The following is a 17,242-nucleotide window of genomic DNA, read 5'->3' as shown; positions in this document are numbered from 1 at the left end:
ACAGGCCCACCTAGCCCTGTCCAAGAAAAGGACCAATCATTGCCCTGAGAGGGCAGAAAGGGCAGGGGGCAGACCCAGCAATGTGGAAGAGAAGTGCTCCCACGTGTGGGCGGCTCTTCCTATGTGGGAGAAGCCAGGTTTTTAGTCCTAAGGAATGATTTCCCTGTCAAAGAGAAGTTGATTTTGCAAAACGCTAGACTCTAAAGGAAGGTGGGACCGTCTTCTAGGCTCCTCCAGTAGACCCTCTACAGACCCATGGTCCTGAGGCTGAGTCCAGGGCCTTCTACCCCCGTGGCAGGTGTACAGCTCAGAGTGTCCCATAGACGCTGACTTTGGCCAGGGAGATGCTCTCTATGTACTCTTTCCGGCCTTTCTCATACAGGACATAGAGTTGCGGGGCCTCGTCCTCCCCGCCCACACTGCCCTCCAGGGTTGCCAGTGAGGAGTAGCCACTGGGCCCCGGCCACAGCTGGACCGTCTCCTTCTGCCATGAGGTGCCATTGCTGAAGCTCCAGCGCAGGGTCAGGTTCACTCCTGGGAACAGCACCAGAGTCAGGGGAAGGAAGGTCTCCCCCTAGAGAAGGCCTCCTTCTCTAGGTCACGGGGGCTCCTCGCCGACCCCACCTGGCAGATACTCACGGAACTCTGGATGGGCTGGGTTGGAGAAGAAGACAATGCCGGAGTTGGTGGCTACAGCCCCTGCGGCTACCACAGGGTCCACAAGCTCAGGGTCAAAGGTCACATCACGGGGCCTCAGAGTATCACAGGCATCGTAGCTGCGGAGGATGATTCGGCAGTGGCAGTGGTAGTTGTTCTGGTTCCGGGCATTGATGACCACTGAGCCATCGGGGAGCTCAAAGGGCTGAGCGGAGAGAAGAGGGCTTCAGGAAGACGCAGGGTGGGGGCGGGGCAAAGGGCCCTGTCCCTGAGGGAGCAAGACTGGGTGGCACGGAGCTGGGGAGCCAGGCCCGGGGTCCATGAGTGAAATGGTGCTCTGGAGGACAGAGCAGGTTGAGCGGGTGGGGGACAGCCCATGGACTCCTGACCTGGCACTCGTCGGGGCTGAAATCATTTTCCCGCTTGGGCTGGCCATAGGGGATGCCGCTGATCCCACTCCCATAGCGCCAGGAGGCGCCATGGTCATCGCTGAGAAGGCAGAAGACCCCGTCCCGCTCCAGCGTCCCGTGGCCGCACACAATGAGCCTGCCCTTCCGAGGCTCCCGCTGTTTCTGTGGGAAAAGGATAGGGGTGCCACAGACGGAGACACTGAGGGGGCTCAGAGGCAGGGGAGGGGAACCCACCACCTCCTAAGTGTGAGGACACACCTTGTCCTCTTCCGTTCTGTCCTTGCTTGCTGAGGGTTCCACAAGCATTACAAACACCCACTGTCTGAATTAAGAAGCTCTTTGGCACGATAAGCTCCTTCGGGACATCCAGGGTGTACTCTGGACAGGCTGTGCACAGGACAAGGGGGCCCAGCCACAGGGGGAGATGGGAGCTTAAACCCAACCTGTGTTCACAGGCCAAGCTGTGGACCATGGCACAGGCTTGTGTCTGCCCAAAGGAGGGCTTTTTTCTAATCTGCACAGAACTTTCTAATGTTTTTTCTAATCTGCACATGGACTAGTGCAGCCCTGTTGACAACCCCCAGATGGGAAGCCAATGGCAAAATTCCACCTTCCCTTGGTAGGGTGTTCCTCCCAGGATGTCCCTTTCTTCCAAGGAATGCCACCTAAGACAGAAAAATCTGACTTCACAGGATCTTCTCTTTGCAAAGGAGTCCATAACGGGGCAGACTCTCTACGAGGCACCCCCCTCCACCCATCTCAGGACAGAGACCTGAATGCCAGAGCCCGGTCCGGGGGCAAACATCTCAGTGCCTATGTCCAAGGAGAGGTTCCGAGGCGAACTCCAGGAAACGCCGTCATCCTTGCTGCACACCAGCATGGTGGAGGCCACCTGGCAGCCAGCCTTGTGAGCACAGAGGGAGTAGAAAAGGAAGACCACTCCTGTTGTTGTATCGCTCACCACTGCCCCCAAGTTCAGCCCATCTGGGCTCTCCCCATCGTCCACAATGAAAGCTGTTGGAGACCATGTGCTGCCTAAAGAAAAAAGGGAAGAAACCCAGGGTGAGCACTCTGGAGGTTCCCTTTGCACCACTCGCTGCAATTTTCACCTCCTGCTAGGGACCCAAGGCCTTATGATGGCCCCACGAGACCTGCCGCTCCTTACCTCTCAGACCTTATCTATTCTACCCTTGCTCACTACATCCAGCCGCACAAACTCCTTCTCATTCCTCAAATACTCCCCTCCTTGTGTGTGTGGGGGAACTCTGTCTAAGCTTGTTACACCTGCCTGGCTCTTCTTCCAGGCTCACTTACCTCCTCTGAGTCTGCTCAAATGTCATCTACTTAAAATTACAGTCAAATTCTGGCACTCTCCATACCTCTTGCCATGTTTCATTTTTCTCCACTGCACTTATCAGCTCCCAGTACAAAAAATACATTTACTTATTTATTATGTTTATTGTCTGTCTCCCCCCACCCCAGTAGAATATAAGCCCTGTGAAGGTAAGGATTTTTGCTTTGTTTTGTTCATAACTGTATTCACAGAACCTAGAACAATGTCAGGTATATAGTAAGTGCTCAGTAAATGTCTGAATGAATGTTCAACTCCTTGGTGAGCCCAATTTCCAGATCACTGCCCTGGACACCTTCCCACCTTAGGTTCCCTCTACTCTTCAGGGATCCAGCAGCCTCAGGGCCCTAAGGCAGGTCAAGCTCCCCACCCATCCAGCCTCTTGTGACCCAGGCATCTTTATACCCTGGTCCGTGGACCTCCGCAGAGCAATGAACTTAGCTCCTTTATCCGATGCTGACATTTTCCTGGCCTCAGCAAAGGCAAGGAGAGTGCCCCGAGGAGTGGTGGTGATGAGCGGGATGCGGAAGGTGTCCACGGAGCCGATCTGCTTCCCGCTCACCCACAGCAGCTGCTCCATGGTTACAAGCGGATGAACCTACGAAGCGAGGAGGAAGGGTCAACAGAACAAACGTGACTTGGGGTTTTAGGGTGAATGAAGAGCGGCTCGGAGTCAGGTTTCCCTGGGAGAGGCAGGGTGATGGGGATCCCGAGTGGGAGAAGGGGTCCCAGAACAAGGAAGGGGAACCCTGAGGAGAGTTCGGAGCGAAACTGGGGGCTCGGAGAGGGGGAGGGACTACGAGGGGACAAGAAGCCCTCAGGGACAGGGAGACCTCAAAAGGGTAAGGAGCTCGAAAGAGGAGACTCAGAGGGAAAGAGGACAAGGGCCCCGAGAGGGAAACGGACTGGGAAAGGAGGGAACGGGGTCGGAGAGTCCCTCGGAGGAGAGGGGGCTCAGCAGCCTAGGTCCCGGAGTACAGCTGGGCACAGACCGCCTGCGTGAGTCGGGGATGGGGCTATGCGAGGGGTGACTCACCAGACTGAAGTCGTCCTTTGCCCTGGCCCCGACTCCTGCTGAAGACAACAGCAGCAGGAAGATCGCGGCAAACACCTGAACCCTACAGACTCCCCATGATCCCAGCATTCGCGGTCTCCCGGGTCTGCCCAGGGGCACCGTGCCGGACCGCTCCGCAGTCATCTCTCCCTCGCGGCAGCAGCGACCCTGGCCCCCCCAGGACTAGACGCGGGCTGGATTCGTCAACTGACCCCGGCCCTTTAAACGCTCAGATGTCACCCTCAAACCCGCCCCAATCCCAGCCGGCCCGCCACGCTTCCGCGACTCTCTATGGCCCTCGCACGACTCCCCACGTGACCCTTCGGCGCCTCAGAGCTACCTCTTTCCAATTGGCCCTCTTTGAAGCCCCAGAGCGCGTGACCCCGGCCGGAAGCGTATTGGCTGGGGTGAAGAAGGGGGCGTGCATTACTCCTCAGGAGCCTTTTGATTGGCCGAGGCACCTGGGTCACGTCATAGGGGCGGTATCTATTTTAAAGAGCCAGGCGAGGTTAAAAAGGGCAGCATGTAGGAGGAAATAAAAGTCCCAGAGTTTTTGAGAAAACAAAATATCAGTCTTTTAATAAAATCTTTTTACTACAAAATCGAGATCTGGAAGGCGGGTTGAGGCTGGGAGGCTGTACAGGCGGGGTGCAGTCCTGGATCAGAGCTGCGCCTCTCACTTCTTCCTCTTGTCTCCTGGGGGCACCTCGTTCTTCTTGCCCAGAATCTTCAGAAGGGCCTTGGACATGTAGTAGGGCCGGTCCACGGAACCGTCGTTCCGCTCCAAGTCTTCCACTGAGGCACGACATAGACTCATAAGAGCGCACCGCTGGGAGCCAACCCCACTCCCTGGGAAAATCAGGGACTAAGAGACAGCTCCCTGGTTTCCAGGCTGCGCCACCACGGGCTGATTTTGGGGGGCAGTTTTTGCAACCTACTGGGTAGGTTATGTAATAGTTTCCTCGTCTGTAAAGGGGGGGGTGTCAAAAATATTTCATAGCGTGATAAGGATTAACGGAAAAAATACATGTCAATTGCTTAGCGCAGAGCCCGGTACACACGAAACCCTGAATGAATGCATACAGTAGGGTGAGAAAATCCCCACTCACTACAGCCACCTGCTGGGAAGTCTCCTGTGGCTAACTTCTTTCCTAGATTTTCTAGGGGAAGATACCAGAGGCCTCTCCCCTGGAATGCTCCTTCTTGGGAGAGCCCAGGAGCCTGGGCGCTCACTCCCTCCTTTCTTCCCAAACACCTGCCCTGAGGATGTTAGTAGAGGCTCTGGCTCCTGTAACTCACAAGGTCGCTGTTTCTAGAAGCACCAAGTCTCCAAAAAAGCCTGAATGATCTGGTACCTTTAAGTTGAGGAGAGGAGGTGGAGGTGTGACTCACAGAAACAGAGGAAGAGAGTGTCCACACACATGCCGAAAACGCTGAAGAAGCCGCTGGCGATGACATAGGCCCCCAGGATGGAGGTCTGCAAGATGCAAGGTTTCCCTTAGGGTTCCTTTGGAGAGTTGGAGGGTGAAGCGGGCGTCGGGGATGGGTTGGGGTGGAGGGTGGGGCTGGGAAGGTATGGGGGTGGGGGGTTGGGGGGGTGTCACTCACCATGATGGGCAGCCAGTAGTAGTTGAGTTGGGGACTCTCAATGTCTTTACCCAGTCCCTGGATGCGACCGGTGAAAAAAAAGAAGGACAGGACCCCTGTGAGAGAGATCTGGAGGTCAGCATCACTCCTCTGAGGTCACCTCTTAAACTGCCCAGCACCCCTGTCCTCTGTAACTCCCTGCCCTGGTCCTTACCGACACCTCCAACCACCAGCAGCTTCCCAAAGAACAGTAGCAGGTCTGTGACTTTGTCCAGGACGACCACCCTGTACAAGGAGTTGGGGTAGGTTGGGGGTAAGAGGCCTGGCAGGGCTGGGAGTAGAACTGGCTATATAACTTGCCATGACAGATGCAAAACAAACACTGTTCACGTTTCAAGATGGAGGCAGCAGAGATTAAACCAAGCTCAAGGCCCTTCTGAGCACAGCATGCTTATGGGTGGGAGGTCATGGAGGTGGGGGGTGACAGCCTGACCTGACAATATTCCTCATGAGCAGCATGAAGGCGTTTTTGGCCGAGACGCAGAAATTCTTCCCATAGATGGCAATCTGGGGGAGGTGGAAAGTTCAGAGTTACCTGTGGTGAGCTTACCTAGGCCAGGGTAGGAAGCCCACATCCAGGGCCCCCAGAGCAAGGGGTTGCTCATGGAGTGGGCTCACCATGATGTATGCATTGCGGTTCAGGAACTTGATAAACTTTTCCAAACACCAGAGGCAGCACTTGAAGCAGCACATGATACAGCGGGCCACAGGGTTCTGGGTTCCTGGGGGTAAAGAGGGCTCATGTTTGGTCACTGGCCCCTGATAGCACACCGCCCCCACTCCAGCCCCCAAGGATCCAGCTGATCAGCCTAGCCTTGCCCAGCCCCCAACCTCGACTCACCTCTCAGTTTGTGGTCAATGTATTCCAGGATGACCCTGGCTATCTGCACCAGGGTCAAGATGAGGGCTCCGAAGGCTAGTGACCCAGTGTGGTAACTGCACAGGGGTTAGTGAGGTAGTCAGAGGCAGGTAGTCAGAGGACTCCCGGGTTCATAATTCCCAGCCCCCTGCCCCAGGCTTACCGGAGTGTGCGGATGAAGGCAGAGCTCAGGGGAAAGGTAGGGATGTCCCGGGGCTTGTGGAAGGCCCAGTAGAAGGAGGCAAAGGCCCCAGCCAGGACACACTGGCCCAGGGCTAGTACCCAGTTGATGGTCCAGAACAGCCCCAGGACCCCGTAGATTTGCAAGTTGAAGAGAGAACGTTGTACTAGGCCTGTGGACAAGTAGCCCTGGAAGACGCACATCAGCCCTGGGCAGGAGGAGTTCACCGGCTGGTCCTGGGGAGGCAGGCAGAGGAGGCTCATTCCCAACCAGCTCCTGCCCTCCCAGAGCAGAGAGCAGCCTCCTGAGAATTGGGGAAGCCCATTCCTTCCAGGAGATCCATCTCTGGGTTCAGACAGGGTTCAACTTGCCTACTGTGTGAGTGTAATTAGTTTCCTTCAGTCTCCAGTCTCTGGATGGCACAAGAGCGCCCAGGCTGTGTGGACTAAGCCTTAATGGTATGAAGGCAGTGTGACCAATGCCTAGCTCTCCTTTGCACTTGAACAGCTTGTCCCCTCCCAGAAGAGCCTCTGCAACTTCAACCAAAGCACTTTCTAGCAAAATTGAACAGACTGGGTATCAGATGATGCTAAGGAGCCATTAATTTTGTTCAGTGTGATAATGGTGTAGTTTTTCTTTCCCATGTTAGGGTTATGATTTTTAAAAGTCCTTAACTGTTGAGATCCATCCTAATATATTTAAAGGTGAAATGGCACAATGTTCAGAATTTGCCTTTAAAAACTCGAGAGCTTCCCTGGTGGTGCAGTGGTTGAGAGTCCGCCTGCCGATGCAGGGGACACGGGTTCGTGCCCTGGTCCGGGAAGATCCCACATGCCACGGAGCGGCTGGGCCTGTGAGCCATGGCCGCTGAGCCTGCGCTTCCGGAGCCTGTGCTCCGCAACGGGAGAGGCCACAACAGTGAGAGGCCCGCGTACCGCAAAAAAAAAAAAAGAAAAGGGCAGAACGGGGCTTCCCTGGTGGTGCAGTGGTTAAGAATCCACCTGGCAATGCACGGGACATGGGTTCAAACCCTGGTCCGGGAAGATCCCACATGCCGCGGAGCAACTAAGTCCGTGCGCCACAACTACCGAGCCTGCGCTCAAAAGCCCGTGCGCCACAACTACTGAGCCTGCACTCAAAAGCCCGTGAGCCACAACTACTGAAGCCCGCGCCTAGAGCCTGTGCTCTGCAACAAGAGAAGCCGCCGCAATGAGAAGCCCGTGTACCGCAACGAAGAGTAACCCCCACTCGCTGCAACTAGAGAAAGCCTGCACACAACAACAAAGACCCAACTCACCCATAAATAAATAAATAAATAAATTTATATTTTTTTAAAAAAAGGGCAGAAGAACTGAATAGACATTTTTCCAAAGAGGAAATGCAGACGACCAACAGGCACATGGAAAGATGCTCAACATCGCTAATCATCAGGGAAATGCAAATCAAAACCACAATGAGATATCACCTCACACCTGTCAGAATGGCCATCATCAAAAGGAACACAACAAATGTTGGCAAGGATGTGAGGAAGAGGCAACACTTGTACACTGCTGATGGGAAAGTAAATTGGCGCAGTCACTGTGGAAAGCAGTGTGAGAAGTGTCTCAAAAAGCTAAAAATAGAACTACCATACGACCCAGCAATTCCACTTCTGGCTGTACACCTGGAAAAAAAGACCCAAAAACCACTAACTGGAAGAGACACATGCACGCAATGTTCATAGCAGCATTATTTCCAATTGCTACGGTATGGAAGCAATCTAAGTGTCCATCAACAGATAAATGGATAAAGAATATGTGGTACAAAAATACAATGGAATACTACTCAGCCATAAAACGGAATGAAATGTTGCCATTTACAGCAACATGGATGGACTTGGAGGGCTTCCTGGACTTGGGTGGCTATTTCCTTTCCCATGTTAGGGAAGTTTTAACTATAATCTCTTCAAATATTTTCTTGGGTCCTTTCTCTCTCTCTTCTCCTTCTGGGACCCCTATAATGCGAATGTTGTTGCATTTAATGTTGTCCCAGAGGTCTCTTAGGCTGTCTTCATTTCTTTTCATTCTTTTTCCTTTGTTCTGTGGCAGTGAATTCCACCATTCTGTCTGCCAGGTCACTTATCTGTTCCTTCTGCCTTAGTTATTCTGCTATTGATTCCTTCTAGTGTATTTTTCATTTCAGTTTTTGTATTGTTCATCTCTGTTTGTTTGTTCTTTAATTCTTCTAGGTGTTTTTCTTTCTTTCTTTTTTTTTTTTAGGTGTTTGTTCTTTAATTCTTCTAGGTCTTTGTTAAACATTCTTCACTATCATTATTCTGAATTCTTTTTCTGGAAGGTTGCCTATCTCCACTTCATTTAGTTGTTTTTCTGGGGTTTTATCTTGTTCCTTCATCTGGTATAAAGTCCTCTGCCTTTTCATTTTGTCTATCTTTCTGTGAATGTGGTTTTCCTTCCACAGGCTGCAGAATTATAGTTCTTGCTTCTGCTGTCTGCCCTCTGGTGGATGAGGCCATCTAAGAGGCTTGTGCAAGCTTCCTAAGGGAGGGACTGGTCTGTTTGAAATTTTATAACAAGAATTTATAACCACCTTCCACTTTGTATGTAATTGTGGGTTTGTGTCAGTCCCCACCACTAGGTCATAAGCAAGTTGAAAGCAAAAGTACTTCATTTGGGGCTTTGTATAGCCAGTGCCTGGCACATAATGGGTCCTCCTTAAGTGTAAACGACCTCCCTCTCCTTTTTTAGAGTGGGGCTAATGCTTGTGGGCACAGCCCATGGTCCCAGTTCTGATGTGGTGGCCACATGAAAGCTTTGACAGTAAATACCCAGCAGTGCAGCCTCACTCCCTGGGAACTTCAGAGGGGAGAGTTTGGGGTAGCAGCTACTCTCCCAGGCCCCCAGGGAGCCCACCTGCCTATTGCCTAGAACAGTGTGTTCTGAGGAAGCCTAACTAAAGATAACTTAAACAAAACCGATCTACAGTTATCAGCTCTTATCAGGTGCCAGCCATTATACTTTCATGTGCCCAATGTCCTTTAATTTTCTCAGCAACGTTGAGGCACAGATATTAAGATTATCTCCATTTTACAGGTGAGCGGACTGAGACTGAAAGGGTGAAGTGGTTAATGGTCCTCTAGGCAGAGAAATATCCTGGGGAGGGATGGAGAAGTTCTGAGATCCACCTGCCCCAGGGCCTGGCCCTGCCCTTGGGCACAGCATGCCTCCTCTTGCAGCACAATGGGTGGCTCAGCGGGAGATCTGGAGTCTGCAGACAGACTCCCTTTCTGGCTCTGCTAGGGGCCTGCTGTGTGACCCGTGAGTGAGCCCCTTGCCGTCTCTGGTCCTCAGTCTCCTCTGCACAATGAGGGATTTGAACCAGTTGTTCTCTAAGGTCCCCTCAGCCCTACTGGTGCCCCTCCACGTCCACCCCAAATCCTCACCATGGGGTTGCATGATGTATTCATTGGCACATTCTCACAGCCGGACAAGCTGACGTTGGGCGCCCAGAACACGTACTGGGGTTGCCCCGATGTGGCCAGGTACCCAGAGGGGAGTCAAGGAAAGCATGGTGACGTGGGGGCCTCCACAGTTCCCCTCCTCAGCAACCCCTTCCCAGGTGCTTGAGCAGGTTGTTCACTGCACAGAGGGGCTGAAATTCAGACTGTGCTTGCTCTTTCAAGGCAGGGCTGTGTCTGCTGGGAGGAAGGGGTGCCTTCTTCCAATCACACTAAGGCACACTGTCTACAAAAGTATTGCCCTGCCCCCCACCCCCAAGGGCTCCAGGAGGGCCCAGTCATGTGGGCAAAGGATACAGAGCGGTCATGACCCAGTAGGCAATGCAGACGAGCAGCAGGACAAAGGTGAACAACGGGTAGAACATGGCAGACATCATCTGCCCTACAGCCCTGCAGGGAGATGAGAGCAGTACACCAGTGAGCCTAGCCCCCCAAGTCCCCACCCATCCTCTCACAGTGCTGACCCTGGCACAGGCCACACCTCTGCCCTCTCCAGGGTCTGCTCCTTCCCCCTAAGGCTGGGCACATAGTAGGAGCTCCCTAAAAGAACTGAACTGAATAAATCAGGCTCAAGGGAACTTTAGAGGAAACTAGAGCGACAAAGAAGCCACCAGGGGCGGCTTCAGGGAGAGTAAGGGCTTGTTTCACGTTTTAGGCACTTGACAAGACACTAATTAATTTAATCGTTATGACAACCCTACAAGGTAGGAACTATTGTTACCCCCATTTTACAGACGGGTAAACTGAGGCACAGAAAGGCTGAGCCACACAGCAATGTTAATCACTGTGCTGTGCTGCCTTTCTCCTCCAGTGCTCTGCCACCTTTCCAGCACTCCCATCCTGGGCACCCCCCCTGCCCTCCGCCCCTTCTCCTTCCCACATGGGCCCTGACCTGCTGGCTTCCTCCAGGAGGGCGATGGCGATGCAAATCCGCTGCCGCAGGAAGATGAGCATCAGTAGCAGGATGCCTTCAAGCACAGCCAGCACGATCACTGAGGGTGGACAGGGGGCAGAGTGGCCTGGGTCATGGCCAGGGCAGCCCTTGGGTGGCTGGTGGTTCATGGGTGGGCAGGGCACTCACGGGCTGCTAGCCAGGTCTCCTGAACGCTGCTGTAGGCGCTGAGGTTGGTGGTGAAGCCCAGCTGGGAGATGGAGGCACCCTTGTCCCGCAGTACGCGGTATTCCTCCCAGGAGTGGTAGATGCCGTATGCCAGCACGCCCAGCACCCCTATGATCAGCACAAACACCAGGGGCCTGGCCACCAGGCGCAGAAGCAGGATAAACAGCAGGCTCAGGACCAGAGCCACACCTAGGGCACTGAGGGCAGGGAAACATAGGTGAGGGTCACCCCACATCCCCCATATCTTTCCCCTTTCAGAGGTCCCCAAATACCTTTCCTCAAACCCCCAATGTCCCCAGATCAGCACCCCCACCCCACGCTTTCTTTTATAAATCCTGTTGGACTTGGGATCCATTCTGAGCTCTGGCTCCTCCTCCCCTGCCCAAAGGCTCTGTTTCAGACGGTGGGCTAAGGGATAGAGGGTCAGAGTGGGGAGAAGCAAAGGACAAGAGAGCAGGGGAATGTGGTGACTCACATAAGAATCCAATACCAGGACTGGGCAAAGTCTTCAAAGATCTTGACACTGATGTCACGGGCGTTGAGGCTGTCGAGAAGACCACTGGTGGGGAAAGACAGAGTCAGATGGGGCTGTGAGTGGGAAGGGGGAGCGGGACCGAGATGTAGGGGCAAGGGAATGCCCACCTGACGCCCTGGGCGATGGACGTGCTGGAGATCCCTGGGAGCTCAGGCACAGTACTATTGGACCATGGAAAACAACGCCCCAGAGCTGGAGGGAGAGAACCGGGCGACTGGGTGGGAGGGCCCAGAGTTTGTCTTGAAAGTCTCTGGCCCCCACCCCAGCCCGTCGTGCCCTTAGGGACAGAGTTGAGAAGGGCTCTGCCCCACTCAGAGGGCTGCTCTTGATTCCACAGCCGAAAGGGAGCTCCTGCCCCAGGAGCCCATGCTTCCTTCACTGTCTCTTAATGCTCCTTCCTCCCCACCCTGCCACTGCCTGGGTTCAGACCCTCCTGCCCTCTGGCCTGCCTCTTACAGCACCTCCACGCCCACCCCTGCCACCCTTCAATCCAGCCCCTGCCAGAGTGCCCGGGAGACACGGCACAGCCCGGACCTTGGCATTCCAGGGCTCTAGGTCACTCTGCTGCCCAGACACCTCCAGATGCCTTGCCCTGGAGAGTGCCCAGGCTCACGGCCAGGCTTTAAGTCCCCATCATCTGAGCCCAGCCACTTTCCCCTCCCCTCTGTACCTTTGTGCTTCCTCCTCCAGAAATCCCATCCATGATGCCCTGTTCAGCTCCATCTCCATCTCACCCCCTCCAGGAAGCCTTCTGGCCCCACCCCTATCTCCTGTGGCACCTATTATGTGCCTACAGAGCCATTTATCTTGACCCTCACAACAGCTTTGCCAGGCAGGCTTGCTTTGCATTTACATTCTAAAGATGAGAAAACAAGGCTCAGAGAGGTTGAGTCATTTTCCTAAGACCACACAGCTGGAAAGTGCTGGAATTTAAATCCAGATCTATCTGACCTTGGAGCACTCATTGGAGATACTTCCTATTGTACCTATTGAGAGCTGGATATCTTTTCTCATGCTATAGTTAATTTTTTTTCTATTAAAAATAACATTTAATATTGGGAAAAAGAGCAACAACAAAAAAAGTCAACTATAAAAAAAAAAGCCAACTGTGATCCCACCACCCAGCCGCAGTCACTTTAACATTTGGGTGAACATCCTTCCAGTCTGTTTCCTGTGCCTGCACATAAATGCATGTGTGTACATTCACCCACGTATGTTCTCATGGCAATCTCATGCAGTCGCTTCGTGAACAGCTCTGATCTCACCACCTAGGATGTAGTCCAAAAGGGGAGCAGTTTTCATCTTCGCTTCACCTGTCCCCGGTACCTGGCACACAGCAGGTACATAATAAGCACTGGTGATCTGACTGTAGGATGATCACGCGGCAGAGAAAAAAAACGAAGACCTGGTGCTCATTCCGATTTTGTCACAGACAAGCTGTGTGACTTGGCTCTCTCTGAGCCTGGTTCCCTTGTTTGAGGGAAAAAAATCTAGGACTGGATGATGTCTGAGGAAGGAATGTGGCTTCTCACCTGGAGTGGAAGGGAGGAGGAAACTGGGGCAGAGCTCCTGTCTCAGGCTTTGGAGCACTTGCTGGAGGGTGGGGGGAGGACAGACAGACACAGAGCAAGATGAAGGAGTGAGTCCCCTTTCTACCACCACGATCATCTACCCAGCTCCCCCTCCCACCCTCCCTCATCATGGACCCTCCTTAGCAATGACATTGGGAACAGCGCTCACCATGTCCCCAGGCACCCCTGGCAGACAAAAGTTCCTATTTGCTGCGTAGAAGACCTGCCCGACCGACTGTGAGAGCTGGTGCGTTTCCACAGTCCATGGGACCTCTGGGCAGGAGGACACACACACCTGGGGGCAGAGAGCGTGCTGAGCGGCTGGTATCCAGACCCTGGGGGAGATCTGGGGACAGAGGTAGGTTCCAGACTCTGACCTGGGGTGTGGGGCATGCCAGGCCATTCTGGGTGATTGTGATGATGTTGGTGGTTAGGACGCAGCTGAAGATGTTGAAGTACAGGAGATACGGTTTATCTCTGTAGGAGAGAAGGAAGTGTATGCATCAGGGCTTGGTCAAGCCTCGGGGAAAGAGAGGGACCGCCAGGGCTGTGCCTCAAGAGTGCAATGGGGGGCTTCCCTGGTGGCGCAGTGGTTGAGAGTCCGTCTGCCAATGTGGGGGACGCGGGTTCGTGCCCTGGTCTGGGAGGATCCCACATGCCGCGGAGCGGCTGGGCCCGTGAGCCATGGCCGCTGAGCCTGCGCGTCCGGAGCCTGTGCTCCGCGACGGGAGAGGCCACAACAGTGAGAGGCCCTCGTACCACAAAAAAAAAAAAAAAAAAAAAAAAAGAGTGCAATGGGCCCAGTTCCTGGCCTCTGGAAGCTCAGCTCAGCTGGGGAGGTATGGGAGACACCTGAAAGATTGCCCAGAGGAATTCAGCATCGTCACTGCTAACAAAATGGTTAAGAGCTTGAACTCTGGAGCCAGCTTTATGACCTTGAATAAGTCATCTAACCACTCACTGCCTCAGTTCCATCACATGTAAAATTATAGTACCTACCTCACAAGGTTTAAATGAGTTTGTGTGTGTAAAGTACACTGCCTGCCTGGAATGCCATATAAATGTTAGTGGTTTTATTATTTATTGAAGGCTTCCTGCATGCTGGGACTGATAGCCTTGCTTCTGGAATCATCCTTATGTTTCAGAAGAAGAAATCAAAGTTCAGAGATGTTGAGTACCTTGCCGGAGGTCACAAACCAGAACTTACTTAGCCCAGCTGGGGATTCAAATGACCATCTCTGAACCCTAAAACCCATGCATTTAACCATGACTCTTTGCTGCCTCCTGATTCTAGGGGGACTCAGAAGCCACTGGCCAGCAGTGGAGGCTGTTCTACGTGGCCTGGAGTGGTGAGATTCAGGGAGGCTGAGGTGGAGTGGTCGCCTACCCATCCCCCATCTCACCTCCCTCCTGCCCCCTCTTCTTGCCTTCATACTCACTTGTTTTCCCCGATCCCGCAATAGGCCCCAGTAGAGTTCCTGGGGTAGAGGACTTGCTGGGGGTCTCCATACACCCAGGCTGGAGACAGAGACACACAGATGAATCACCGGAGTGCGGCAGGGACTTAAGAGGGAAAGGCTGTGGGTGTGGTCCCTCCTTGGGACAATAATGTCCCCCAGCCACTGCCCAGCTCTGCACTGCCAGAAACTCACCCACAAGCCCCACGGCGATGTAACCCAGAATGAAGAGGAAGAAGAGGACACAGCAGATGATATCTGTGCAGCTCCTTGGAGAGAAATGGGGGAAACCTTTGGAGAGGGGATGCTGGGGAGTGGGGGTAGCGTGGTCTGGAGGAGTCGTGCTTTGGAGAGTTGGGGGATGCTGGAAAGTAGGCATAGGTAGCTTTCATTTTATTCTCTTTAAGAAAACCTTTTTCTGGGTGGGTAAACTTTCTTCTGAAGTTTAAAACAGGAAAGGGCCCAGTTCAGAAGTGCTCAGCTGGATGAATTTTCCCAAAGGACACATGCCTGTGAAGCCAGCTCCCAGGCCAAGACACAGAACATCACCAGCTGCCGGGAAGCCCCCTTGTGCCCCCTCCACACACAACAGTCTCCCCAGGGCCACCACTCTCCTGGGGCAGGAGGTTTTTTCCTCACAAGTTTCTTACCAATATTTCAGCAAATACGAAGCAAAACCCAGACACCGCCCCCCTCCGCCCCACCCTGACCCCAGCAGCGCAGTGCCCAGAACTCACCTGTTCTTGATGGGGCCTCGAAAGGAGGGGTCATATTTGGCTGGTTTCCCTGAAGGGCATGGGGAGGAGTGTGGAGGGTGAGGCATGGAGAGGGGTCTCTCCCCCCATTTCCAGTCCCTCCAAACCCTCCCCCACAGCAGGAGCTACCCTGCACCAGGGTCCTACCTGGCCCCCAGGAGTTTGGGGGTAGATAGACAGGGGCAGGGCTGGCAGGAGGGGAAATTAGAGAACAGGAAAGGTAGTATCAGGGCTTGGTCAGCAGCTTCACTGATCACTGTGAACTCCAACCAGGCGGCCTTGGAGGGAGGGGAAAGGGCAGCTTTTTATGGGTCATTTACGGGTCACACCTCAAGGCCCTCAGCCAAAGTCATGAATTCCCGCAGGGACTGGGGATGGGGGGTGCCCTGTAGACCTCCACCCGGAAGGGAGCTTAGTCCCCAGGCTACTGCCAGTCTCTGGGAGAGCAGTCAGGGTGACACGTGAGCCGGGCAGTTTGTGGCCCGTCCTGTTCCTGGTCCTCCCTGAGTACACACAGGGCGGAGGTGAGGCCAGGCAGCCAGGGTCCCGTATGGGCACCGAGGAGGGAGGACAGCGGGCTGAGCAAGAGTGTGGGAAGGGGTGCGGTCCATTCTCCCAGGTGCTCTGGACTCTTGTCCCTCCGTGGTTCTCAGACGCGATGTCGATGATTGACCCAAAGCTGTTCCAGGAAGTCTGTGGGGTGTCCCCACTGCTCCCTCCCCTAACTCCCTTCGGACCAAGCCTCGCCTCTGGAAGGTCCCTCCCTTGGGGTTCCTTCCTTTCCAGACCAGAATTTCAGACCCCCGAAACCCCAAGGCACCTCTGCAGGCAGGGCCCTAGCCCTCACTGCTCACAGGGATCCCAGAGGCTGGTCCCAGGTCCCCCTCCCAGCAGGCGCCTCCACCCCGCCCCCTGCCCTTGTCCTCAGGACCCCTTGGGGCAGCCTCCCAGCCTTTGCCCCTCACAGAGATGCTGGAGACAGGCTGCCTACTCCTTCTCCTCAGGCCTTACCCTTCACAGGAGCCCCAGAAGTCTGCTGCCCCTATTCCTAGTGTACTCTGAGATAGACTCCCTCCTAGCAGAGAACCCAGAGGCTGGTCCCCAGCGCTCTCTCTCCACCAAGATCTGCAGCCCCTACTCCTCTCAGGGACCCCCAGCAGAACCCACTCCCCCGCCACTCCTCACAGACCCCGGCAGGGAGATCCCCAGCGCCTTTTCCCCTCAGAGACCCAGCGTCCAGGCTGAAACTCCGCCTCCTTCTCAGGGACCCCAAGCTGTTCCTCCTGACAGCGGCCCAGAGCCCAGCTCACTCCTCCCAGCCCGTGAGCCCCTTCCTCTGCTCAGGACCCTGACCCTGCCTCCTTCAGGCTCTGCTTCCAGGGCCCTGTCCTGAGGGGCCCAGAGTCGAGGCATGGCATCACCCCCTCGTCGCAGGGACTCCAGCCCCCCTCCTCATGCAGACCCCAGCTTCACACCCCAAAGGCTCCTCAGCAATGGCTCCCAGCCCCTGCACCCCATCCTCCTCCGAGGACCCTGTTTCCTTCCATCAGCTGTTCCCTGGGCCCTCCCCTCGGGGACCACGACTCCCCTCAGCTCCTCTCCCTGGTGCCGGCCCAGCCCCCGTTCCCCCGAGCAGGCCATCCCTCCCTCGCCGGGTCCTGGGCCCCCACCCCAGCCTCACCCTCAGCCTCACCGTAGACCTCGTTCTGGTCCTGTTTTCCCCCCATGTCTCAGTCTCCAGAGTGATTGGAGCCTGGGAGACCTGGCAGCTCACCTGCCACCAGCCCCGCCCTCCCGCCCTCACGTCACAGCCCCACCCCTGCCTGTGGTCCCAGACACACTCTAGTTCCTCCTTCTAGACTCTGAGCTGGAGGGCTGGAAGCTGGAAGGCAAGCCTGGTACGTGGGTCAGGTCAGGGCTGCTTGCTCGGGCCTCGTGGACCATGGCCTGAAGGACTCCCACGCTCTAAGAAAACCCTTCAGAATTTTGCAAACTACTTCAAGCGTAGTACAGTCACGCCTACGCCCTCCTGCCAAAGATTAAGTGTGGAGATGAGATTTGCCCTTGACTAGACCCTGCCCCACCGCAATCCCCTCACAACCCTCCCCCTCCCCCTCCCCTGGAGGGTAAT

At 54.7% G+C, this 17,242-nt stretch overlaps 2 protein-coding genes across 2 annotated transcripts; both read right to left on the bottom strand.

Annotated features, from left to right (window-relative positions):
- Nucleotides 1-307: 307 nt before the first annotated feature.
- On the bottom strand, nt 308-3,616 carry NEU1 (neuraminidase 1; the record flags this gene model as incomplete). Its single annotated transcript, XM_079713662.1, has 6 exons — nt 308-534; nt 640-862; nt 1,047-1,229; nt 1,840-2,102; nt 2,824-3,016; nt 3,455-3,616. 6 exons carry the CDS (start codon nt 3,614-3,616, stop codon nt 308-310), a joined length of 1,251 nt encoding a protein of 416 aa, XP_079569788.1.
- A 532-nt stretch (nt 3,617-4,148) lies between these two features.
- Nucleotides 4,149-16,838, bottom strand: SLC44A4 (solute carrier family 44 member 4; the record flags this gene model as incomplete). Its single annotated transcript, XM_079712830.1, has 21 exons — nt 4,149-4,267; nt 4,865-4,949; nt 5,081-5,175; nt 5,274-5,344; nt 5,553-5,626; nt 5,738-5,841; nt 5,961-6,055; nt 6,142-6,395; nt 9,599-9,701; nt 9,971-10,063; nt 10,566-10,665; nt 10,755-10,990; nt 11,269-11,352; nt 11,436-11,520; nt 12,861-12,921; nt 13,069-13,194; nt 13,277-13,376; nt 14,339-14,417; nt 14,552-14,625; nt 15,094-15,142; nt 16,805-16,838. 21 exons carry the CDS (start codon nt 16,836-16,838, stop codon nt 4,149-4,151), a joined length of 2,121 nt encoding a protein of 706 aa, XP_079568956.1.
- Between the last annotated feature and the right edge of the window lie 404 nt (nt 16,839-17,242).

This window comes from Hyperoodon ampullatus, assembly GCF_949752795.1.
Source record: "Hyperoodon ampullatus genome assembly, chromosome: 10".
Classification (NCBI taxonomy): domain Eukaryota; kingdom Metazoa; phylum Chordata; class Mammalia; order Artiodactyla; family Ziphiidae; genus Hyperoodon; species Hyperoodon ampullatus.
This window is presented reverse-complemented; position numbering and strand designations above follow the sequence as displayed.